Here is a 27,665-nt window from a genome sequence, read left to right on the forward strand (position 1 = left end):
CTAAAATACGATGAATAATTTCCTACACTTTACATTTTGTCGTTCTGATTAACGGTGTTGTTGGTTTTCTGGGTGACATAATTTTGATCTTCTGTTTTTAATACGTGACATTTGTCATTTATGATTTTTTGTCTATTATGGGCAAAGAGAACTTGCATGTCAGTTTTCTTGACTGGGCAACATAGTTACAGAATTAACAGGTGCCTAAAGCAAGGTTTAGACTAGCAAGAACTTGCATGCAATTTTCATTACATTGCGGTATCCGATCAAAGTTACGAATGCAGTTTACCTTAGTAGTCGGCAATGTAACGTAACTTGCAAGCAAGTTCTTGCTAGTCTACGCCTTGCTTTAAGCTCAACAATTTTTAGGGTTCCGTAGTCAACTAGGAATTTTGTAATGTCCTTCCGTAGGTATTCCTCCCGTACCTTTTCCGTTTTAACCCCATTGTCTGAGTTCTGTGAACAGTGACCACTTTAGAAAATAATCACCCCAAAAGCTAAAAACATGGCTCTGCCATTCTTATCATGACGAAAAATTGTAAAATCAAAAAAGGATATGTAATTTTTTTTAATGGCATAGTAAAGAATTCGTCAATAAAATAAAGTAAGTAAATAAAATAATTTATTTTAGACTAAAGGTCCATACATAACAAAAACATTTTAAAAAAGGGTAATTGCAGATTAAATTTCATTTTTATCCCCATTTTACCTCCACTGTGGAATACCTACTAGTATTATAAATACGAAAGTAGCTCTGTCTGTTACACGCTTTAGCCGAAACCTATTTAGATGAAATTTGGTACGGAGATAGTTTGGGGCCCGAAAAAGAACATAGTTTTTATCCATCATCGTCATCACTTCACGTTCACGTAGATGAAGTCGCGGTCAGAAGCTAGTTCTTATAATGTATGCGCTATGGAGACCTAACATTTTTTCATGGACTTGAAATGACAAAACATAAAACGTTAAAGCAATACTGTTTATTTTTATTAACACTACAGATACACAATACAATACAAAAAACAGTTAAAGCCTGATATTTAAATATAACTTTTATTATTTGTAATATTACTTATAGCATTTAATAGAACCAGAAGATTGTGAATATTGTTCAATAGTAAGTTCTAAGGTACAGGCACATTCAAAATTAACAAATAAAACTTGTTTAACGTAAAATAACTATAATATATATTTTTTTTCTACAACAATCAGTCATACACGAATTTCGAATACTTTGTATAATATTGCGTTGACATCTATTTGTAACGAGTAGATACAATCGCGAATTTGTATCTCGTTTATTGATAACTTCGTCCTCACAACTAAGAACGGCACAAATAGTGCTTTCTTCTTTCATCTTCTCACAATCAGAGCCAACCGAGAGAAGTAACGATTATAAGGAATGTAACGTTTGGGAAGTTTATAGTTTATCCTCCTAAGGCCCAGTCATACAAATGAAAAATCCAAGATTTGCCATTGAAATTTGAACGTAAAGTGCAGGGCGATTTTATTTTATTTGAAAATGTAACGAAACAAAACAAATGCAACTCTGTTCCAATTGAATATGGTTTAAATTACATTGAACTGAATATAAGTCCTATAGGAAGGACCTTGGGCCTTACGAGGTTAAATGACACTGATCTCGATTGAACCTGTAAGAAGTTCATAGGACAGTATGACTGGACGCGATAAACATATGTGGCCCTTCTGTTTTTTACAGAATGTGAATTCTCGCCAGTTGTTCCAAAACTTTGAATTGCCGGTATACTCAAATGCGTAAGTAGTGAATGTACCATCAGCCGTAAAAGTGCATGGCGACTTTACAATGAATTCATTCATAATTTCTCCATGCAATTTTGCAGCTGTACTTAGTATGTAAATACGCAGAAGGGGCTGCGACGATCTTATCTAATTGCAATAAGGCTCGCAAATTATAAGGTATTGCTTTGGTACCGCTAGATGACTACTTATTGTCAATAGAACGATCATAACATCGGGCAAGTTATTCCGTCTACGAACACTAGAGTAAAAGAAAGTATTTCGTCCACGAACACTAAAGAAAGAGAATGTGTTGAGAAGTTTGGTATCCAATTTCTTTAGGTACTTACGTCAAGGTGCATACTGACCTAGCATATCTGCCGCTCGCGTACATTAAGAAATACTGACTATGCTACGCTGGATTTATATACCTTCAGTGTACCAGGTTCAATTGAGATCAGTAGTGCTCGTTTTCAAAATACCACAAAATTCATAATTCTACCTAATACAAGGATCTCGGATGATCAATTCTATTAAATATATTTATTTGTCTACTATTTCTGATGTCTAAACACGCTTTCAGAGTTCAGCTATCATTTTGTCACCGTGATTGTGATATTTAGAGGCGAGAGCGTAGGCGCAACACAGCTTCCAAAGTACATATATATATTTCGCCATCTTGGTACTAGACTCGAAATTTATCGTTGAAGATGAAGGTTGTATAGTAAGAAAATTTAAGCGACAAGAGTCGATATTTTATCGGTCGATATTTAGTCGGAGTTGATTAATAATAAACGAAATCAATGTTTGTGCCTAAATTATAAGTAGAATAGAAAGTGGTCTTATAAAATTGTGGTATTTAGAAAATAGTCGCACACCGGGCTCGGGTTACAGTACGGTGTCCGTGCTGCAGCAGGGCTCGGGCAGCGGCGCGGCGCCCGCGGGCCGCGGCGCCTGCCCGAGGTGGAAGTGCGGACAGTGCCTTAATTTTCTTTCTTCGACGTAGATTCTTGATAGCTCGGGGGCTGATCCTGTAACGTATTTCTAATTTGTTACTCGATTTTTTTTATGTTATGTTTAGAAGTGTACTCATAGGTACGCTAGATCCTAATCGGTCCCACTCAAACTGTATTATGCTACTGCACTAATTCACTAATCGGTCGATCGATTTTGTATAATCGATTATTACGATAATACACATTCGGCGATATTACGAAATTACTCATTTTGATCACTTTTGGCATGCAATAAAATGGTACACTGAAACACACCCAACTTGTCAGTAGAGCACGAAATACAAATTTACAATGGGAAGTCAACTTTTCGTACCTATTTTTTTGAATTACCTCTTCTTTCTACTGACAAGGTCGCTGTGCCAAAGCATATTACTTCTAATAACTTACATTAAGTTAGGATGTTCGTTTATTTTGCTTTTGATTTATCTATGCCCTCAGACGAGACGTTATAATACCCGATGCTCTATAAAATCCCCACAAAATATCTCTGAACCGTAGTTTCACAAACACTTTTCAAAAGTTTTATAAACAATGTTCATGATTGTGTTCATTTTGCGTATTTTTAGAAAAAAAATACGCAATTTCGCGGCATTAGGTGCAACGATATCTTTTTATGAATGAGGATTCAATTCTAACACCTGACGATGAAGCGAGAAGGCGGGCGATCCGTAATCGATCAACGTTGCACGTTGGTATCTAAACCATTGTTTACTTTTTTTTATTCCATCTCAATCTCAAGTACGAGTACTTGATAGATTAGGTTTTAAGGTCGGACAATGGAGCCGAAAGGAAGAACCTGGAACTCGCTAATAAAATAATTATCGTAACATTTCCTTATTATTTTAGGATTGTCGTGACCGGCACTTTGACCATGATTGTTTTTCAAGTCCTGGGTGGTGGGAACAGAAATTTGGAATCTAAAAGGACCAACTCGCGAGTAATGGATATACGTAAAATATATTGATAAACTTAATATACGTAGTACTACTATATTCGAATCTAGATAATTAAACGTACTGTAATGTGAAATTATTAAATGAGTCAACTGTGATGTAGTGAATACTTACATACGGCGGCGGAACGTAGGCGGTTTGGGGCCTGTTAGGGTCATAGTAGGCGCTTCGGGCCGCCTCGGCGGCTTTGGCATCTGCAAATGGTAATCAAACTACTGCAACATACAACCATACACTAACAATTTGTGCACTAATAGTAACTCTTAACTGACCATCGGTAGTTCGGTAGACCTTATGTCATAGCAGTAAGGTTTACGATTGTCAGTTAACAATGTTGATGATGATAGGTATATTATATACTTTTCGAACTAAATTACTCTACAGAAACTATGATTACCTGAAAGAGAATCACACATGATTTTAATTTAATTGATTTTTATTTAAAAAAATCTAAATGGTAATAATAATAATGAGGTACCAACTACCAAATGTATACATATTCTTTACTCTTCCTACTTCTTAGTAAAAGTTACAGCAATATCGTAGGATAATTATTTTATAGGCAATTCATAAATTCATTTTTAATTTTTTTTTACAAACTGCTAAACGTTAAAGTAAATAAAATTCCCAGAGACTGAAATTACAGATCAAAATGCGATGCGTAAAATTATTCAGACAGGCAAACCTATTTCAGAAAGTATTTAAGATTAAGCGACTGATGATATCTTCCTTTATTACAAATAAACTGTGTCTATTTGACATTATTTATTATGGCATTTATTCCTCGCTGTCCTCAACTCTCCATCGATACATTTTACAAAATACAACACCGCTTCTCACCATTGGGCGACATGCCGTTAGCCTGCGGCGGCGCGAAGCCGCCGGGGTAGCCGGGCGGGGGCGGCGAGGCGGCGGCGGCGCCCGACAGCCCGCCCGCGCCCGCCGGGTAGCCCGCGCCCGCCACGCCGGGGTACGGCGGCGGGCTGTTGGACACGAACACGGAGTTCGGCGGCGGCTGGTCTGGGAACGCCTGGAAATGTTCGATTGTGTTAGGCGCTCTTCACATTGGATGCTGATATGAGAGCGGGACATTGCTTAGCGCTGTCTCGCTTGCATATCTACCGGAGCGGCGTGCGGATCCGGATCAGTGTGATAACAGTAATAGTTATCATCATAATCATCGTCGAGAAAAATATGTATAATAGTTAGTACATTGTGTATTAAGGGCGGTAAACAAGAATTTATGAATTTAAAAATCCTGGTAGCGACATCGATGTAGACATTTGAAACAGTAAGGCAGTAATGTCAAGCTGCAATATTGCTGCTGACTGCGATATTACTGCCGATTGCATTACTGCGACAAATGTCAAAAATCCTGGCAGCCACTACGATTTTGATTTGATTTGACAGTATTCGGCATTCGGTAGTCGGCAGTATTGTCGTGCTGCAATCTTTGCTGCAATTTACAACCAATGTACAGGAGTTGAAAATAGAATTTCAGTTAATCCGTTTATAATATTACCTAAAAATTGTTGAGCATTTGACTTTTCGTTCGTCGCGACATCTTTTGTCAACTAGCAATCTAGCGGTACTGATAAATTCCGCTACTTGACGCTAGATGTGGACTACGAAATAACTCGCGTTTTGGTGAGAAAACTCTTTATTTACTTATATTTACCTATGGTTCTATGTTAGAAGTCACGCGCCGTGCTTCTTATTTATTATTTTATTTGATACACTAGCAGCTCTTGAAGCTGATACTTATGAAGTCGATTTCGATCTCACTAGCAGTCATTTACTCGACAAATCGTGCTGGAGTAGAAGAACATACAAACTACCTACATAATCGAACTCTGAAATACAAAATAGAAATGTAGGGCGTGGGGGCAAGTTGATATCGCTGGAGCCCTAGGGGGGAGCAGACACCACAGGGGGGCATATTTGAGCTCTGTCTGTACCTGCATATGCCCATGTCACATTACAGTCCTTACAACTTTCGCTATTGCGATTTCCTTAAAAAACCGCTTCCACATTAGCTACATCGCTGGGATGCTATTAGCTGGTTCCCAGTCGAGAGCAAAGTGTCTTCAATTGGTGTCTAGTTCATCTTCGATCTATACGTCGATCTGCCCTTGATGGTGTTTGGGGCTGCATAGCTGCTTTCTTTACTCGCCGATATGTAGCCGTCTACAGTGTCTACATATCGGTGAGTAAAGAAAGCAGCTATGCGCACGTATATACCCTGTGGTCAAGCCAAGTTCTCGTGAAGCGACGCGGTCAAATTTGCTAATAATGCATGTTAATAGTTGGTTTTTGACCAGAAAATGGGTTGAATTGAATCGCACTTCATGTTTGTCTACGTACTGTTTGATCACATTTCGGATGGTCCGGTCAGGTACATTTTGCTTGCAAAAGTGATGCAAAGTCAGTACACGATTATCAGAATTGCGTCTGTAGAATTCTATTATTGACTTAGCTCGGTATTCGTGCTCTGTACGTTTCATTATATTTTTTTCAGCAAAAAGCAAATTAGGATAAATATACAATAAAATGCACGAACTGTGGGAGTGTCAGGAACGTATTTGTCCAGCTAGTGAAGTTTTCTAATCACACATTTGGTCCTTGATAGAAATAGGATTCATTAGCAAAACTTTTTATTTGCTAACTGCACCTTTCCAAAAAACGATTCATTCTGCTTAAGAATGTCTTCTTTCAGCAATTTAAGCTATCTCAACAATTCAAGTAGTATTCCTGGAAGGACCTAAGACCTCTACCTTATACACTGTACACTTACAGTGTAAGGTGGCACCCATCCGTAGTAGCCCTGCGGCGGCGGCGCATAGGCCGGCGGCGGGGCGGCGTGCCACGGGCCCGTCGGCGGCGTGTACGGCGGCGGCGCGGCGCCCGGCGTGCCGTGCCGGGATGCTACAAACATACAAATGTACTTCAACCCAGGGATTAGATCGGAACCGGTTTTTTGCAAAAAATTCAGTTTTTTTATACTCCAAATGTTATTACTTCGTATTATTAGTTTGTAGTAAACATAGTCTGAATCACATTTATCAGTGCATGACAAAACCAAGATAACATAACAATGAATGCTAAGAGCTACATGTAAATAAAACTTTACATTTGTTGTTGTTTGAGTAGGAATCTTACCAAGATGTGCGGCTTTCAGCATGGCCTGCCCAAACTCTATGGCTCCTCCCGACTTGAACACCAGTTTAAATTTCACTTCTCCAATGAAGTTTCCATTGGGCTGGGCCCGCACCTTGCCCTTGATGAAGTTTGCAGAGAACATGGGCTGTTCCACATTTACCTGATACAAAACCCGAAAACATTGATACAATTTTCATGAAACAACATTGTTGTAATAGTTTGTTACTGTTATTTGCAAAGAAGTTTACAATACCTAACTAGTTACGGGTCAGCAAATAATAAGTGGTTTATGGATCTCTGCTCCATATCACAACCACATGTTACATTAGACAACTCATTCAATTGTATACAATTGTAACATACTGTTGTAATGAGTGATGAGAGATCTGTCTCTTGGTAACTATGATGTATAGACTAGAGCATTACTTTTTCTAATTTTTATATTTTTTTGTAACAAATATCTTTATTTACTTAATAGATATAAACAAAGGTATTACTATAACTAGCTTAAATCTAAAATAGTCCCTTGAGACATTGTAGGTACAGTCACGTCTGAAAATATCGATACGAAAAATATGCCAAAAATATGTATACACTACCTTAATATATGGGCAATAAAGTCGTGGATACATATTTTTGGCACTTTTTTCGTATCGATATTTTCAGACGTGACCGTACCAAGGATGCCGGTGGCATTTCCTTGTTGTATTGCAATGCTGATACATTGTGTGCATTTATAATTTGATAAAATATGTAAATAAACAGTATGTAATTAGTCCTTACATCTTGCAGAGCAATGAAGGGAAAGCTGAATGACCTCAGGCTGTCTGAGACATTCTTGGAGTTGTATATCATACGGTGTGTAGTGAGGTACATGCGCCCATTCTTGCTCCCCTTGAACTCAGGAGTGTCATTGCCATAGAAGTCGACCATGACATTGTCGGAGAACAGGATGATGCTAAAATTATTCATTATCATTTAATTAAACAGCATTAGTAAGTTTCTTCTTTCTCGGGTGTCTTGGCTGAAGGTCTATGCTGGGTGACGTTTGGGCTACCTCCCAGGAGGTGACCCTTATGACGCCCAGCATTGGAACTTCTACCGAGAAAACACGCTGTCTCCAAAGCGACCGAGCGGGTGGGCAGGTTGCGGATAGCCCCTTAGTCCTAATAAGGACCCGGACAATGGAGGTTGAACCCGAGCAAATCCAAACTCGTGGTACAACTCCTCATGAACCATTCCCAAATCCTTAAAAATGGGTCTTAGCAAGGCACTCTTTAAGCCGCCGCCTCGCGTGGACACACTTCCGACGCATCGACCGGGGAACCAGACGTTACTCTCCTAAAATCCGGTAAGAGACTTGTTCTTAGACCGGATGAAGGGAGACAACGTCAAGGGGCCAAGGTCGATACAGCGGAAAGGTGTCCTGCACGGGGAGGCTCGGAGATTGAGGGCCATGAAAACGACCCATTTATCCCTTCCTATAAACCCCCAATTTACCCATAAAACCTTACCCAGACCAACCCTCCTGTCTCCCCTTCCCATCTTAATCCATTTATCCACATCCCCCCTTCCTGGAGGAGAAAACCTCGACTCCAAAAACCCTAATCCAAGGTGTAACTGATCGTGCCGATGGATGCGTGGCTGAGAGGGAGCTCAGTCGCGAACGATAGGCCTCGGGTACCGGGCGAAACCCGTTGTAATATAGCCTTGTCTACGCAAGCGGGGCTCTGCGTAGTACTGACCCTTTATATCCCTAGCTACTCGTGGGAACCATATGTATAGCAATAAATCAAAAAAAATAATCAATAAAAACCAACAAAACCAAACGACCTCCTTAGATGAGACGGCACATGCTGAAGCACTAAGGGGGGCGAAACAAATAGAGAGCGGGAAGGCTAAGGAGGAGCCATCGAAGCTGGAGAGGCCGCTGAAAGCCGGGGTACCTATCGGAACCCCAGCCCAGGTGACTAAGCCAGAGACGATGGAGCTTTCAACAGCTGGACCCTCGACTGACAAAACGATGGCGGCTGAGAGTGGGACGACACCTGTTGAACCCTCGAAGCAGGTCATAGATCCCGGCTGGGAGATCAGGTGCAAACCAAGAGGGAAGCCTGCCCAGACCGAAGAAGACGCACCTATGCGGAAAAAACTTTCGCAGAGGAAGAGGCAGCGGCTCCAAAAGCGAAGAGAAGCAGAAAGCCGCTCCTCTGGAAACAAACAGGAGGTTGACGCCCCGGAGGGACAGGGCGAAGGAGCGACGACCCCTGCGGAACAAACCCAGGCAAAGAAGAAACCAGAAGGGAAAGCCAAGAGGGCACGCCTGGATGAAACCATATCCCCCAGAGGCGACCACAAAAAACAACGGACAGACGCCACCTCGGGGAACAGAGAACTACCCTCCTCCTATGCGGCGGCAGCAGCATCAGATCTGACGGTGGCGATTACCAATAACCGCACGGGCAGACTGACGCAGCAAGATGCTGCAGAGGTGGAGAAGAAGATCGGGGACGCTATCTTCCAAGCAGCCATCGAAACCGATCTGGACACCGCAGCGGAGGCCCCAGCGTTCTCAGGTAGACCCAGTTTTGTGGATGGGTACCTGAAGCTGTGGTGCCAGGACGCGAACACCAAGGCGTGGCTGATGAAGTGGCTGGAGTCGGCCACCCTTCAGAACGGAGACCAGCTCGTTGGAAAGAGGGAGGACGAGATGGTCCGGAACACTAGGTGCGGTATCCTGATCCCGTCCCTGGAAGACAACCTCACCAAAATAGGCAGGGTCCTCAACTTCCAGAACCCGTGGGCCATGGTGAGGAAGTGGACACTCCACCAGGCGATCCCCCTGAAGAAAAGGGCCTGTACCCTACTCCTGGTGGGAATACCTGAAGACGTTGTTCCTGCTGTGATGGAAAAGGGAAGAAGACTGAACTACCTATGTGGGACAGTCTACATCCGTTTCCAGCACGGCGGAGGACGCTTCAGAGATTCTCCACCGGAGAAAAACGCAACAGAGGCGAACACTGACGGAGGGGAGAACAAATCTGCAGAGGACGCGCCTGAAAAGAACACCCCCTCTGCAATGGACACCGACTGCGCGGAACCACACACCTCAGACATCGAGGAAGGCATTTTGCTGGACTCTGAGGACGAGGATGGTCTACCAAAGGGGATCAGTCTCCTGGACCTAAAGGGAAAGGCAGCGGAAGGGATATCCCCAGATGGCGCCTTCCCACTGTAAGGTCCTCCAGGTTAACCTCCAGCACAGCGAATCTGCAACGGCTCAACTTCGAAGATGGCTGGAGGTTAACCCAACATCCATAGCCCTGATTCAAGAGCCGTGGATCAGGAACACACGCATAAACGGCCTTGGTAATACCGGAGGTAATTTATTTTACAATACACATTTCAAACCAAGATCTTGCATATACATATCTCGTAACATAATGGCACAACCACTAACTCAATTCTGTTCCAGAGACGTGTGTGCCATAAAACTCCTCAGAACACAAAACTTAAGTCTACCGGAGATAGTCCTGGCGTCCACCTACATGGCGGCGGAGGACGAACCACCTCCAGTGGAGATGAACAACCTCATACGCTACTGCGAACGAGAAAGGCTCGAGCTGGTCATATCTGCAGACTGCAACGGCCATCACAACCTATGGGGAATGGAAACCAACAACAAAAGAGGTAACGATATTGTTGAATACCTTATGTCAACTAACCTAGATATATTAAACACAGGATCCAAACCAACTTTTGTCACTCGTAGGTGTAATACTATAATTGACATTACTCTAAGCACAGGACTGGCAGCTCAACACATATCCAACTGGCACGTGTCGGACGAGCTATCCTGCTCCGACCACAGATGGATTCGGTATGACCTGACAGCTGACATCCAAACACCCACACCTAGAAGAAACCCGAGACGCACGGACATAGCGGCGTACAAGGAACTTCTGGAAGGTAAACTACACAATAACACACACACTAACAGACCTAGCAACACAAAGGAATTGGAGGAACAGGTAAACTTAATTATTAAAAACATAACTGAAAGCTACGAAAACACATGTCCGCTATCGACTCCATCAGCTGGAGGAAAAGGCAATAACAATAACAATAACAGCTGGTGGGGACCGGAGTTGGAACGAATGAGAACAAAAATGAGAAGGTTACTTAACAGAGCAATGAACACAAGAGCTGAAGAGGACTGGGACAGGTACAAAACAGCTAAAACAGACTACAAGAAAAGACTAAGATACAGAAAATCAGCCACATGGAGAAACTTCTGCGACAACATATCCACAGTAACTCAAGCAAACAGAACAAGGAAAATCCTTGCAGACCAACCAAGACAACTACTGGGCACCCTGAGGAGACCAGATAATAGTACCACTAGCAGCCCAGCTGAGACAGAAAGGCTACTGGTGGAGACTCACTTCCCAGGATGCAAAGTAGTAAATGAGCAAGACCCAGAACAGGATACAATGAACTATAATCCAACTGAAAGCGAATGGAGAACAGCAGAATGTATAACAGAATATAACAAAACGACCTGGGCGGTAAATAGTTTTGATAACTTTAAATCGCCGGGAACAGACGGAATTTACCCAGCCCTACTAAAATGGGGTGGACATACATTAATCAAACACCTATCCAATCTACTGTGCAGCTGTATAGCCTTTAGATATATACCATATAAATGGAGGGAAGTGAAAGTGATTTTCCTCCCAAAGCCAGGCAAAACCGATTACTCGGACCCCAAGTCTTTCAGACCAATCAGCCTTACATCCTTCATGCTAAAAACACTAGAAAGACTATGTGACAGAGAACTGAAGGACACGGCCCTAAAAAACATAGAAATCCATCCAAACCAACACGCCTACAGTCAAGGGAAATCAACTGACTCAGCTCTCCATGCTGTAGTAAGCAACATAGAGAATGCGCTAGCAAGGAAGAATTCATGCCTAGGCACCTTCATCGACATAGAAGGAGCCTTTGACAAGACAAACTTTAGCAGCATTCAGCAAGCATTACAAAGACATAGAACCAATCCACTCGTAACCGAATGGATAATGAATATGTTAAGACAGAGAATAATAAGACTATCCGAAAACCAAACTCATCAAGCACTAGTCATGAGAGGATGCCCCCAGGGAGGAGTACTCTCACCACTGCTATGGAACCTGGTGGTGAACGAATTGATAACAAAATTAAATAACGAACATTTTATGACTATAGGGTACGCAGATGACTTAGTAATACTAATCAGCGGCCTAGTAATAAACACACTGTGTGATCTCACACAGACAGCACTGAAAATAGTAGAGAAATGGTGCAAGGAGAATGACCTATCGGTAAACCCAAAAAAGACCGACACAATTCTCTTCACACACAAACGAAAACTGGGTACATACGAACTGCCAACCCTTTTTGGCACAAGATTGACACTTTCAAAGGATGTAAAATACCTAGGCATAATCCTGGATGATAGACTGAACTGGAACAAACACCTGGACAATAAACTAAACAAAGCAACAGTAGCCTTTTGGCAATGCCGGAGGATGGTGGGCAAGAGATGGGGACTTGCTCCTCACATCATACTGTGGCTATACAAAATGGTAATAATGCCAATGATCAGCTATGGCTCGGTCGTATGGTGGCCCCGCACCCAGCTAACCACGGTAATAGACAAACTAAATAAAACACAAAGACTAGCATGTGTGGCTGCGACGGGCTGTATGAGAACTACTCCGACTGCGGCGCTAGAAATAATGCTAGGACTCCTACCATTACACATATATATACAAAAAGAAGCGGCTGCCACGGCTCTTCGGTTGAAAAAGCTAAACCTATGGACATCATTCAGCTCATCGCACAAGAAGATCTATGAAAATATGATCTCAAAACTACCCATGCTGGCGGCGCCCATCGACAAAACACCAAAAACTATGATCTTCTGGAAAGAATACGCCATATCATTAACAGAGGATCCTAAAGAAGGACTAGACCAAACAAACCTAAGAATATTCACAGACGGCTCAAAAACATTTGAAGGGACAGGATGTGGTGTCTTCTCGGAAGACCTGAACATACACATCTCAAAACCCCTGGGAGAACATAACACGGTATTCCAAGCTGAATGTGTGGGAATAATAGAAGCTTGCAATGCTATAACAAGACGACAGGTGAAACACGAAAATATACTAATACTGTCAGACAGTAAATCAGTACTACAAGCGCTATGCAGCGACAAAATTAACTCAGAGCTCATACTCGAATGTCATCGAAGCCTCACGGAAGTGAGCAAAGAAGGCAACAAAGTAACAATTCAATGGATAAAGGGGCATAGTGGATCAAGAGGAAACGATGCAGCGGACGAACTGGCCAGGAAAGGCTCAGAAACGACGGCATATGGACCCGAGCCCATCATACCCCTACCAATATCCTATATACACAACCAGCTAGACCTACATCACAGACAACTGCACAATAAATACTGGAATGAAATGGACACATGCAGGCAGACCAAGGATTTTCTACCGGAACTGAACCACAAACTCACCAAAATACTACTGAAAACACCTCGACACCAACTACGTAAAATAGTAGGATTAATTACAGGACATAACACACTTAACAAACACCTACACAATATGGGTAAAACAGACAGCCCCATGTGCAGAGCGTGCATGGAAGAAGAAGAAACAACAAAACATATTCTCCTAGACTGCAAACAGGTAGAAGTATACAGGAACAAATACCTAGGGAATCCGTGCACACTAGGAGAGGCAATTAGCAGCCTGAAAACTTTGCTAGGCTTCGTGGAGGAGCTGGGGTGGTTAGAGTAGCGCTACCTCGTTTCACGCAAAATAGGCACAATGGTTGTCGAGTTGCGGAAAATGCCCAGAAGCACTAACTAACTAACTAACTAAGTTTCTTATTTATATTAATAAAATCATATAAAACAAATATATACACATACACAAGTCATATTTGTTTGATGGACAAACCAAATTTATAAACACAATGTAAGTATAAGTAAAAGGTACTAATTAGGTAATGACAGTCTAAATAACTTTTTGAGGACCTGAATAATTAAAGAGAGATGTAGTTAGGGTAACTATAAAAGAATATGGATAACTATGAATATGATATGGGTAACTATGAATACAACATAATCAATAATATCATAATAATTATCTTGAAAACTGTTCTATCAAAATAAAAATTTTAATGCTTGGGATAAAGGGGTTGAATGATAACATTACACCTATTTTTATAGGTGTTGAATATGGTGAAGAATATGCTAAAATAAAATAACATTTTGCATGGATAACATTTACCTATAAATCAAACATTACTAAAGTAACAGTCTCAAAGCTCCCTACAAGATAAAAGTTTGTTAGTTGCATCACTCAGAGTGGAAAATAGAAGTGAAGCAAGAGCTTCAACTACGTGCAGATTCTACATCCTTTGCCCCACTTCAACTCATGTTTACCAAAGTCTGCAGTTATACCAGTAAAGGGGGGTCCTTTAGTGTATTCCAACCGCTCTGCTTTGGAGCCAGGATTATGAAAGAATCGTCAGGAATAGAAATATACTAGGAGTTCCCATAAACATTGCATCACAATAACATCATAATAATACAAAAATTTAGCTGTGGCGGAAGAATATCTTCTGCTAATAGAATTTAGAAGACGGTTTTGTCCATACAGTCCTTTCTTATCATTACACAATCTATTTTATCTCCGATTCAGACAGGACGCATAGAAAGTTCTACTACTGTTTATCAATGTACAAACGTAATATAATCAACTATGAATGTGACTCACGCTTCCCCTGCATGTATCAGGACGCCATGATCTGCGTGGGCCGTGTTTAAAGACATTTTTAAGCACTACTTGATCACAATTTTGACCAAATAAAATTCTACAAACTGCAATTGAAATCAAAACTGCGTAGGAAACTTGCGATCGAATATTTCAAGAACATTCGTCACCGCTTTTTCTGTTGTGCTGAGTTTGACACTGACATCTAACTGACTGTGTATTTTTGATAGGTGCAATTTCGTTAAATTTTGCGTTGTTTTTACAGGAACTCAAACCGCCCAGGTTTAGACTATTTAAGATTGTATTTAACGCATCTGATATTTTCGTATGAGCTGTTTTAAGAGCTACTTGAATAGTATTAAATTGACAGTTGTCTTTTGGCAGCTAGAAGTTCGCTGTGTTGTATTGAACTTCGCGGCAATTTTGTTTTATTTTCGATTTATTTTACTCTTAGTAAGCTAAAATAAAATGGATAATCATGACGATAAGAAAGATGATGAAAAGGTCAAATCCATAAAGCCCATTAATGTAGAATCTGTACACAAGATATGCTCCGGTCAAGTAAGTAACGAGGGGATATCTTAATTATTTGTAATAATAATCACATTAATTTTATGAATAAAGTCGATTTTGTTAACTTTTTTACAACATAGTTTATACATCCTACAGGTAGTGCTTAGTTTAGCGGTAGCAGTAAAAGAACTAGTCGAAAATTCGCTAGATGCTGGGGCCACTAATATAGACATACGGTTGAAAAATCATGGAATAGATATGATTGAGGTGGTTGACAATGGGTCGGGTGTTACAGAAGATAATTTTGCAGCGTTAAGTAAGTTCATAAGATATAAACTATATTTACTTCAATATTTACATGGTTAATGTTATATAACTTATATATTATTTCAGCTTTAAAATACCACACTTCGAAACTAAACGAGTACTCAGACCTACTGGGAGTATCTAGTTTTGGGTTTAGAGGAGAGGCATTAAATTCTCTGTGTGCGCTGGCAAACCTCACCATTGTCACCAGACACAAGAGTTCTGAGCATGGTATGTATATATTGTATATTCATTTATAATTTATATTGCATAAAATTTGAATGTATTATTTTAGATCAGCTTTGCTAAATGTGGACCCTTGAGTTTATGATCAAACCTAAGCAGTGAGCCAAAAAAAAAATACCAAGTAAAAAAAACTAAGCAGAGCTACAGCCCTAATTTTTCAGTTGTGTCAAAAGAGTCTAGTCAAAAAATTTTGAGAAAATGGTCCAGAAACCAACAGAGTTGAGAGTTTTCTCATTTAATAGGTCTTTTTATTTACTAGATTTCATTATATGCATATCAAGTTGAATTCTATTGTAGAACTGTAATAATCAAGTTTTAATCAAGAAGTGTACACAAAATACTGGTTCCTTCAATCGGTTACACCATTTGCCACTAGCCTGATGGCGCGCGAACTTTTGCCCTGCAGAAATTATTTTAATTGACTAGAATACTAATATCTCAGTTCTGCAATAGAATTCTATTTCGAGCACATAGAATGAAATGATACTTCATAGAAATAGCTATCTAATGACCTAATTCTCATCTCTGTTAGATTTTGGGCCAGGCTGCATACATAATTGCCCGTGGTCCTTTGATTTATCTAGTTATTGTTTCAGCAACAAAGTTGGAGTATGATCATAAAGGAAATATTGCAAAGAAGACTCTATGTTCACGTCAAGTTGGAACCACAGTCAGTTTATCTAATTTATTTGCTTCACTACCAGTCAGGCAGAAAGAGTTTCATAAAAATGCCAAGAGGGAATTCAACAAAATGACTCAGCTGCTATATGCATATTGTCTCATATCATTGGGAGTCAAGTAAGCCTATTTACATTTCTGAATATTCAATTAATTAATTTGATAATTTGTTATTATATTAATAATATTGATATTGCATATATCTTGCAGAATAACATGCACAAACCAAACAAGTTCCAATTCTAAGACTTCAGTGGTTGCCACTCAGGGATCAGTTTCCTACAAAGACAACATAGCTTGTGTGTTTGGATCAAAACAATTGCTATCCATCCTAGAAATCAAACCTGAGCAGGTTTCAAATATCAAGGATAATATTTTTAAAGGGCTTTCAGGGAATGTTCAGGAGACTCAAGACAGTGTTGTCCTTGAAGATGTTGAGATAGACTTGTCAGAAGAGTCTAATGATGCTGATCAATCATGTGTGGAGAGCTCACAAGAAGCTATAACTAACTCTCAAAAATCACAGGGCTATAAAAATGTTACTGATCCTGTAGAATTCACAGGCTTCATATCGTCTTGTGCTCATGGTAGTGGCCGTTCCAGCACAGACAGACAGTTTTTCTATGTCAATTCAAGACCCTGTGAACCAACAAAAATAATGAAAGTTATCAATGAAACTTACAGACAATATAATCCACACCAATATCCTTTTGTGTTTTTAAACATCACTTTAGATAGAACATCTGTTGATGTTAATGTAACACCAGACAAAAGAAAATTATTTCTTACTAAAGAGAAGCTCATATTAGATGTTATGAAAGCATCATTATTAAAATTATTTGAAGCCATACCAAGGACTTTAAAAATAGAACCAAATGCTAATATTTACAGTAAAAAAACTGATAATGTTAAGGCAGAAACAGATCAACCCAGAATTTTTAATTCTTTCATGCAGCGTTTTTCTAAGAATCCTGTAACAACATTTCAAGCAGGAAGCACTAGCAAGACAGAAACAAGACAAGTAGATTTGAAAAGGAAATCAACTACAATGTTGGACTATATATCTTCCAAAACAAGCAAATTGAATGATGATGATGATGATTTTGACTCTGAACAAGTATGTGAGGATTCTAAATGTGAAAGTATTAAAATAGAAGCATCAGATTCTGATAACTCAGTAGAAGAACATAATAAAACAATGAAAAATGAAACTACTATTGATGATTCAGTAGAAACCCTAAATGAAACAAACCATGCAGATCCATCAAATGAAAGTAATGAATTAAGAACTTCATCTTATAAGGAAACAAAAAACATCATGTATTTAGAGGACTCTGATAATGTCCCAAATACTCAAATTAGAAAGTTAACTGATGTTGTGATTGAAAAATCACACACATATCATTGCAATAATAAAGGCATGCAGAAAAAGAATAATGCATCCTTGAATCTTGAAAAAAAAGATAATAAATCAAAAATTGTAGTGACAGATAAGGAAGACTTAGGTAAATGTAACAGACAAACTGTGATTATGAAAACATCTCTAGCTCACGTAAAAGCATTAGCGGAAATGAATAGTAAACAAACTAATATAACTGCACCAGAAAGAATAAAATTCAAAACTACTATAAACCCTGTATTTAATAAGAAATGTGAAGAAGAACTCAGTAAAGAAATATCTCAAGATTCATTCAAAAACATGATAGTTGTAGGTCAATTCAATTTAGGATTTATAATCACCCAATTAGAAGATGATCTGTTTATTATTGATCAGCATGCTACTGATGAGATATACAATTTTGAAACGTTACAGAAAACTACTGAGCTAACAAGTCAAAAATTGGTCATGTAAGTGTACCTAATCATTATTGACAACTTTATCAAATCTTATCTTATGCTAAGTTGCGTAGCGTAGCGTATGTCAGGCCAATGCTTCCTCTCCGAAAGAAACTGGTATAATTGTAGGCTTTTCCTCTGCAGGTTATTTTTTTTTATAGAGTAGATTCACTTTGCCTATGGACTTACTGAATTACTCCAACAAACCTTACCTAATATTCCGTTCTATTTTTTTAGACCACAGCAACTTGAACTCACAGGTGTCAACGAACAAATTCTGATGGACAACTTAGAAATTTTCAAAAAGAATGGGTTCACGTTTGAAATAAATGAAGATGCCCCTCCAACCAAAAGAGTTAAACTCTTGACGATACCTATGTCGAAAAATTGGATATTTGGGAAAGAGGATATTGAAGAGTTACTATTTATGCTAAGGGTTAGTATAAGCAAAGAGAAGATTGTAAACGAGATATAGAACTTTGCAAAAAAACTTGCCTCCCAGTTCGACAGCTAATTGCAATAGATGTCGCTACATTATCTGATTAGGCTGTCTTATTTAATTTGTGGGCACGATTTTTTTTCGTCTTAACTTCTACAACCAATAACTCTCGTATCTAGTATCTGAAATTAATGGCATCATTGGCAAAGAAAAAATATAAATCTTAGTGGTAGCAATTTACAGTGGTACCTAAGCTTTTACATCCTAAGCTAAAACTACGTGGTGAGGTACTTTTTTACTGAAACGTGATTACAAAATATAAGATATTTATTTGATTTAATAGAAAACTATTTTCTTTTACAGGAATCGCCATCGGAATACTGTAGGCCAAGCAGAGTAAGGGCAATGTTTGCCTCTAGAGCGTGCCGCAAATCCGTTATGATAGGCACGGCCTTGAGCAAAGCTGATATGAAAGTACTGGTAGACCACATGGCAGAAATTGACAACCCGTGGGTAAATATCTCGGTTCTACAATTCCTTTTACTAAAGGTCAATTCACCTTGGAGCAAGACTCTAACTTGCGACTCGATACTTAACCAGGTCAATATAAAATTATAAATAAGCGCCGAAATTGTATAGTATCGCTCACAAACATAGGTGCAGTCGAATTAATAAATATGTAAACATTTTTTCACCTTATTGCAATGGACTAAGGTGAAGAAATGTATACATGTTTGTTTACTCGACTGTAGGTATATAAATCTGATTATTTACGGCGCTGAGTTTCGTCAAAATACTGAGCTTACTGTGGACTGTGGGATTCGGTCGATTTGTTCAAAATTATCCCATAATATTTACTTGTTAAAGTCAGTTTCAATGATTTTCTTTTCGTCTAGTTTTCATATTATTCATTGTCTCTTTCTCTTTTTTTTTTCAGAACTGTCCTCATGGCCGGCCTACCATTCGCCACTTGGTAAATTTAGCTATGGTGCATAAAAGCTAATAATTTTATCTATTTTTAACGAATCTTCAGAAATCATGGCTGTTATTTTGTATTGTAATATGTTGAAGAAATAAATAGACGTTTAATGGTTTATAATTTTATTTACTTAAACGCTAATAGTTTTGAATATGTTGAAGCCCGTGTGGGCGGTCGTGACGATGACGCCAGGGATCTGTTTGTGCCAGTGTAGCTCCTTGATGTCGGTCTGCCCTTGATGTATGAACAGCAGTTGTGGTGGCAGATTCTAAAATATAAGATGATAAATGTTTAACTTCGAAAGAAACTAGAAATCTAGAAGAGTTTTCGATAGTTGCGTGTTTTAAACTCGTCATTTTTTGCAATACTCCAATCTTAAACCTTTAATCAGGATGATAAGTTTGAAATTTAAGGATAGAGTGCTAACTCCATACATCAGTTTTCTTACCAAAACGCGGGTTATTTCGTAGTCGACATCTAGCGCCAACACCAAGTAGTGGATTTATCAGCTATACTTGACATCAGATGTCACAAATGTCGCGATTGACGAAAAATGTATTGCTAAAAAAATTTACAACTAATATTACAAGCAGAAGGAGTCGAAAATAGAGGTCCGGTTAATCCGTTAATAATATTAGCCGAAAATTGTTGAGTTTAACAAATTATTAGACTTTTCGTTCATTGCGACATCTATTGTCACGTAGCAGTACATGCTGATAAATTCGCTACTTGACTGACGCTAGATGTCGACTACGAAAATAACCCGCGTTTTGGTAAGGAAACTGATATATGGAGTTAGAGTCTGAGCAAGTGTGAGCAGCGATTATGATAGCCCAGCCTGTGCAAGTGTTAAGTAAAGTCATAATTTCATAGAAGTTTGACGTTTAAATTAACACTTTTTTTAAATCGCTGCCAACTTGGTCTGACTCTAGCACTCTATCCTTACTTATTTCTCTATGACATGTGCAACGCTTCATGACGCAAACAACATAATTATTCACTGTACAGTACCACTTGCACCTGTACTAGCACCTGCTCACGACTTGCCTGGTAAAAGTTGTAAAACCGCCTTCCCTCCCCCTATATTATTCTTGTTCTATCCTTAGTCTAATTCCAGGCAACTATATGTGTGCCAAATTTCATATCTGAGTGTTTCAGTCGTTTTTGCGTGATTGAATTGAATAACATGCTATGTGATGCTACACCCAGTGGCATTAATCAAGAGAACCTTTAACTCTTTATCAACCACAAAAGTGTCATCGTCTCTCTCCACGGCGAGGTCCCACAGCGCCACCTGATTGTCTTCCCCGACCGACACTAGGAGGACGTTCGGCTCCCGGTGATACTACTGGCGTCACTGGCTTGTGATGCATTAATCATAGAAATATTACCTTTAGCTCTTCATCGACCACTTCACGTCGTCTCTCTCCACAGCAAGGTCCCACAGCGCCACCTGATTGTCTTCCCCGACCGACACTAGGAGGACGTTTGGCTCCCAGTGACACTACTGACGTCACTGGCTTGTGATGCATTAATCACAGAAATATTACCTTTAGCTCTTCATCAACCACTTCATCGTCGTCTCTCTCCACAGCGAGGTCCCACAGCGCCACCTGATTGTCTTCGCCGGCCGACGCTAGGACGCTCGGCTCAGCCCAGTGCCACTCTACTGACGTCACTGGCGCTGTGTGGTGCTTGAACGTGCCGACTGGCGTCTTGTTTGTGAACTGCCGCAAGTCCCATATGTGGAGGAATCCATCATCGCCGCCTGTGAATAAACAAGTATCTGTGACACATATGTTTGAACTGACGTATGGTTTGACGTGTCAAATGTCAAAGGAGTCGTACAATAAATAACGTTATATTAAGAATAGATTAAAATATAAAGATATACGTGGAATCTTATACCTTTAAACGAGCAATTCTTGTATTTATATATATATATATATATATATTTCTGTGATCTCGGAAACGGCTCTAACGATTTCGCTGAAATTTGGTATATGGGGGTTTTTGGGGGTATACAATCGATCTAGATTAGTCTTATGTTTGGAAAAACGCGTGTTTTCGAGTTTTCATGCGTTTTTCTTTCGTCGCAGAATATGGTCGCTAATTTCGTGTTGCCAGCCATTGTCCGTCTGGTCCAGCGTAATAAGACTCGGACTGCTAAACGAGTGTTACGGGTTCGAATCTCACCCGGTGACTAACTTTTGTTTTTTTTTTATATTATTATTATTTGGTTTAAGACAGGCAGCTGATGCTGGTACGTCTAAATCAGAGTTCACTACACGATTTCACTGCTTAGATAGTCTGTCAAGATTGTTTTTAAATTGATTCACACTACAAGAGTCACAACTCAAATTCAAGTTTATATATAATTTTTTTAATTTTTATTGTTTTAGACAAGTTTAATTTAGTAAAAAAATGTAGTTAAGATTATCACCACCATATTACAATAAATAGTTATAACCGAGCTTTAAGCTCGGTCGCCCAGGTACTATTAGCCTTAAATGTTGTTTTATAATATATTATTACAGTACATATGGTGCTACTTTACCGCACTAGTGCGAAAATTAGCATATTACGTTACTGTGTCGAACATTCAAAGGGCCATATGTACTGTAAAACGTACGATACATGTGCGAATAGGTAATTGGCAACTCATGTCGATTTAAAACACCTTCCTTCGTGTTTTAATTTATCACCACTCATTTCGAATTTCCTGTTTTTCGCACTTGTATCGTAATGTACTATTGTGTCAGTTGAGACACGGCGAAATAAAAACCAGAGCAACACAATTTGGTTTTAATTTCGCCATGTCTCAACGGACACAATAAGATCAGAATAAGATATTATATGTACTTATTTAAAATTTTATTTTATTTTTCTGCTGTGGACCCCTTCTGGGTGAAAGCCTGTGATATAGGGTTAGCAAAGAGATAAAAGCTCAATTCTAAATTTAAATGTTCAAGGTCGTGTGGATTAGTGTACCTATCCCATGACAACTATAGGTAGTCATCCTTGGTGCTGCGGGGGCGACAACTCAGGAGTCAATCAGTCAGTCAGTAAGTTTTGATGGAGATTAGTGTTAAATTAAAAATTAATATGACTGTGTGCAACTGTTTAAGTGACGCGGGTTTAGGTCACAGTAATGTCAAAGGTCACATACTAGGAATTTTCGCTAGCTTCAAAGGAAGGCAGAATAACAATGTTACTAATACTTACCACTAGCTATAAAAGGCTCCTTATTGTTCCATGATATGACATTGATATCATTCTCATGAGCATTGTCGGCAGTCAACATGCAGGCTTTACTGGGCGCCGCCCTTGTGTCCCATATCCTGATTGTTTTGTCAACAGAACATGAAGCTAACACATTTCTGGAAAAATAGGAATTAAATTACATATGACTTTTTAGATTACTTTTTAAACTACAATTTACAAGCCTTCCAATCTAGCTTTAGGGAAGGAAGTGTGAGGATCTAATGCCATACAATGTCACCTGTATAACAGATGTGGGAGAGCTGTAGGTTCGGCCGTTACCCTTGTTTCAACAAGTTTTGAGTGTCTTAGATGATGGCGCAGGCAGTAGATAGTGGATTTGGGGGCCCCAAAATTAAGAAAAATGTATAGATAGCATAAGCAAAAAATATAATATTCAGCACTTACATATATTACTTACATTATTTTAACAAATTCCTTTTTGTTACCTTTCATTTGGTGACCACTGCAAGTCTTCAACAGAACTAGTGTGTCCCACAAGGGGCCTTTGATCAACATCCCATGTGCCAGCCTCATTTGGTTTCCAGATGTGAATGTCTCTTCTGCAATCTCCAGTAGCTAGGACCTAAAATCATTAGTGATAAATATGTAAGGGACTTAAAAGATGAGTTATTTAGACATGTGAACTGTAATGTTTGGAAGAAAGTCTAATAATAAGGGGTTGAATTACATGACAAATCTATACACAATTAAGCAAAATGCGAATGGTCAGTTAACCCTTGATAAGGAATAAGGGTATAGGGAGCGTGCATGAACTGTAGGAGGCAGCACAGGAGCCGTCAGATTTTTGGCGCGAGGCGTAAATGTGCTGTTTATTGTTCCGATGTAGCCCACAAGATGGCACAACCTGCTATGCACAAGAAAACACATGATGTGTAAATGTACATGTTTATGGTTCCGATTCAGGCCACAAGATGGCAGACTCTCCAACACGCACGGTCCTTATCAGGAATTATGCAAAATTGAATCCTATCACTTTAGAATAAAATTCAGAATCAGGTGGGAAATCTTCCTGTCCTCAATCAATTTTTTGTGTTATGGCTCCATCAAGGTGTTGATGATTCTGCCAATGTCGAGGTTGGATAAGACACGGCTAGTATATGAATCTTATTACGGTCATAGACAGTGTTCGGTGGAGTATCCGATCTGCAAAGAAATACAAATTACAACTAACTAATAGACTACATACAACTATTAAACAATATGAACACTACACTATGTACAGAACAAACTACAGTTAAGTATTCAATCTACGAACTTATTGTACAATAATATGATACATACTACAATTTAAGATTATTTTTAGCTAGGAATTTATTCAAAATACCACAAAACGGAGTAAAAACTAAAGTTAGTAAAAAGTTAATATTTACTGGACGGCTAATCTCACGAGGAAGAAAATCATATATAGGATAACGTATTTTAGGACACTCCAATAAAATATGATTTGTAGTACCCTCGTCCAGTCCACACTCACAGATAGAGCTGTCCCTTATCCTCATTTTGGCCAAACGCACAGGGGAACAAATGAATCCAAGGCGAAGCCTAATAATACATGACGTGATTAATTTTGAAAACCCCTTGTTCTTGAAAAACCATGGTCTAACTGGGATATATGGTTGCAAGCTACCATAATGTATGCTACTTCCAGTTTTATAAGACGCTTGCCACACTTTATTCCATTTTTCATATAACAAAGGTCTCACAGAGGATCTTATATCACGAATAAAACATTTGTTATCTGTAATCAAGCCCTGTTGTATAGCTGATTTTGCACAAACATCTACTATTTCATTGCCCGTAATTCCGGAATGGCTAGGTATCCATGCTAACACAACTTGTAAGTTTGTTTTTTGGCATTCTCTAAGTTCATCTTTTATTTTTAAAGATAAGTAAAAATTATCCCTAGAGTGGAATGGAAGACTCACTAAATCCTGCAAGCAGCTTAGAGAATCCGTTAATATAATTGATTTATCAAGGTTATGTGATCTAATATAAGAAACAGCTTCATATAGAGCTACAGCCTCACCAGTAAAAATTGATGTTTGAGGAGGGTTTTTGAAATTAAGAATAATTTTAAACTTGGGAATCCATACAGCTGACCCTACATAGTCCAGAGGGCTTAATTTAGAAGCATCAGTGAATATTTGCAACCATCCCTTAAAATACCGATCCATAATTTGATTAAATTCAGAATTAGCGTCAGAACATTCCTGTCCTAAAAGGCTCTGTCTTAAAAGGCTTAACTGTGTTGACAATGTTAATGCAAATTGTCCTGATATCTCTAGCAGTCAAAGAACAATGTTAAATTGCTCTGGAGTATAAATCATTGTGGACTAACTTGTGTTTACTGAAAAACTTACCCCCATTTCAGTTGGACACCAATCTATGCCAAAGCCTTCTTGTTGGTGTCCAGTAAATGAATACAGAGGCTTGACTGGGTTGTTCACAGTGTCTAGATTGTAGCGCTCCAACAGGGCAGGGTCATCCACAGCTTGAAGCTGCTGTGTTATGTTCCAGATGTCTACTCTACCTAATTCTGACCAGCTTGCTGCTAGTACTGAATTTTTAAAGTTTGATGTCTGAAATTTAAAGACAGAAAATTCAGACTTAGAATTTAAAATTTTAACACATCACATTACATTCTGATTTTAAATGGAACTTGAAGACAGGAAAAAAAGTGTCTCTGGTATACTTAACCAGAGACACTTTTTATTTATTTTATTCCAAATGTGTAAAATTTGTTATTTAGGTGCTGTGAAATTTATTTTAATTGTAACATATTTTAGTACCACTTGCACCATCCCACTGTTAACCCGGGGTAACCCTGTATCAAATTGTACTGGTAACCAAGTTAACTTCAGGTTTACCTAATTAACCCTGGGTTAGTGGGATGGTGCAAGTGGTGTTTAATGTATTAATAATTTAGGAAACTTTGTGGATTTGTTAGGTTCCATGGTCATATTTATGATTAATTCTATATAATAATGATTAGCCTAGATTAGTAGGGTTTTTTAATATAGTATTGTTGTATGTCCTCACAGGGTGTCATGGACTGACTTACTGAATTCTATTGCAACACCTTAATAATGTATGAACATGACTTTACAATTAATAAATGAAATGAAACTTGGAGGAAGAAATTAATATATTATGTTGAGTTTTATGATAAAGAAAAAAAATGCCAAAATCAGTGGTTAACTGTATACTAAAGTTTGCATATAATGAATATATTCTCTTTATCACATAACAAACATTATTCATGCAGCAAAAAAATGAAGATTTTACCCTAATTCTATTGACACAGCCCTGGTGCTTGATGAAGGAGAAGGTCATCTGTGGCTTCTTCTCCTCATCCTCGTCATCATCTTCCTCGTCAGATTCCTCATCCTCATCTGCCTCGGGTTTGGATGTTGGATGCAGGTTTGACATCTTTACAACTAGAATACTGAATTAATGAATTTATATTAAAACAATGTTCTTTTTTTACAAAGAGAGAAAGCAAAATATATGGATTTTGATAATTTGGGATATCTAATTACACAATACATATAATTATGATTTTAGGAACTAAATATAAGTATTTAAGAGGTTCGGAATTTCTAAATTCGGAACTGCTAATACATAACAGAATGTAATCAAATCTTAACCCATTGATAAAGCCGTTTTATCCAAATACTTACTTGTTCAAATGGGTACTTGAAGCTTGTGTGCCGGACACCAGGTAGGCGGTCATTGGGAAGTGTTCCCTGTTACTTCCCAGGTTATCGTTGACTATATCGAAGCTCAGACACGGTGCGCCAGTCTGTGCCTGGTGCAGCATCACGTACGCTGACTGATCGCATACTAGCTGTTCATCCTCCTTAAGTGGTTGACCCGGCAGATAAGTCTTAGGTTCGTTATCGTCACCACCTTCTTCATCCATGCTTTCATCTTCACTCTCACTAGAGCCCGCGTCCATCTCTTCTTCATTCATAGACATTTTCACTTGAATATGTTAAAAAATAGCAAAAATTAAAGAAAGCACGTGGTGTGCAATATTTTGGAATGTAGACGTTTAAATGTCAATGTCATTGTTAGTGTCAAAAAACCGTTCGGAAATTATAGACCAGCTGTGTTTTCCTTTTTATAAATTTAATTGAACGGCTCTTTTGATCACATTTGTGCTGTAAATATAAAAAAAATTACGTCTCCTATATTTTTCAACACAAAAGGTATGGAAGGTAGAGGCAAGGAACAGAAACTCCATATACCAAAAAGTGTTCGACAAAAAACCATAAATAGGTGGGTCTACAATACCTAGAATACTTGAGAAAAAAATCTAATCATAGACAGCGCACTTCACTCCGTCAATAACGCCTAGGTTCTTAGCTACTTTAGCGCTTCCATATAAAAAAATTAAAAAATACTTTAGCGCTACTCTGGAGAAATAACTATTATTTATAGCTGACAGCTGGACACTTTTGCAACAGTTCTGCCTAGTGCCTAAGGAAACTCTGTTCCTTGCCTCTACCTTCCATAACAAAAGAGATGATAATAAACGAATTATGTCATAAATACCGCCAAGTTAGTCTGTTTATAAGAAGAAAAATACAGCTCGTCTCTTGTGTGAGTTATAGTTTAAGACGTTTTTTTTTTTTTTTTTTTTTGTTAGAATGGCTT

The 27,665-nt window shown here is 38.8% G+C and overlaps 3 protein-coding genes across 3 annotated transcripts; 1 reads left to right on the forward strand and 2 right to left on the reverse strand.

Annotated features, from left to right (window-relative positions):
* Positions 1 to 965: 965 nt before the first annotated feature.
* LOC133523673 (WW domain-binding protein 2) lies at positions 966 to 14,940 on the reverse strand. The gene is made up of 7 exons (XM_061859352.1): positions 14,728 to 14,940; positions 7,670 to 7,844; positions 6,887 to 7,046; positions 6,522 to 6,652; positions 4,568 to 4,757; positions 3,842 to 3,921; positions 966 to 2,789 (listed from the first exon to the last, which is right to left on the reverse strand). The coding sequence occupies exons 1-7, from the start codon at positions 14,781 to 14,783 to the stop codon at positions 2,742 to 2,744; spliced, it is 840 nt and encodes a 279-aa protein (XP_061715336.1). The 5' UTR covers positions 14,784 to 14,940; the 3' UTR covers positions 966 to 2,741.
* Positions 14,919 to 19,838, forward strand: LOC133523671 (mismatch repair endonuclease PMS2). Its single transcript, XM_061859350.1, has 8 exons — positions 14,919 to 15,285; positions 15,394 to 15,553; positions 15,631 to 15,774; positions 16,386 to 16,587; positions 16,678 to 18,315; positions 18,541 to 18,739; positions 19,106 to 19,255; positions 19,680 to 19,838. Exons 1-8 carry the CDS (start codon positions 15,193 to 15,195, stop codon positions 19,743 to 19,745), a joined length of 2,652 nt encoding a protein of 883 aa, XP_061715334.1. The 5' UTR covers positions 14,919 to 15,192; the 3' UTR covers positions 19,746 to 19,838.
* Positions 19,827 to 27,101, reverse strand: LOC133523672 (glutamate-rich WD repeat-containing protein 1). Its single transcript, XM_061859351.1, has 7 exons — positions 26,687 to 27,101; positions 26,292 to 26,451; positions 25,367 to 25,585; positions 23,432 to 23,568; positions 22,947 to 23,101; positions 21,272 to 21,489; positions 19,827 to 19,989 (listed from the first exon to the last, which is right to left on the reverse strand). The coding sequence occupies exons 1-7, from the start codon at positions 26,983 to 26,985 to the stop codon at positions 19,852 to 19,854; spliced, it is 1,326 nt and encodes a 441-aa protein (XP_061715335.1). The 5' UTR covers positions 26,986 to 27,101; the 3' UTR covers positions 19,827 to 19,851.
* Between the last annotated feature and the right edge of the window lie 564 nt (positions 27,102 to 27,665).

This window comes from Cydia pomonella, chromosome 12 (genome assembly GCF_033807575.1).
Source record: "Cydia pomonella isolate Wapato2018A chromosome 12, ilCydPomo1, whole genome shotgun sequence".
In the NCBI taxonomy this organism is placed as follows: Eukaryota; Metazoa; Arthropoda; class Insecta; order Lepidoptera; family Tortricidae; genus Cydia; species Cydia pomonella.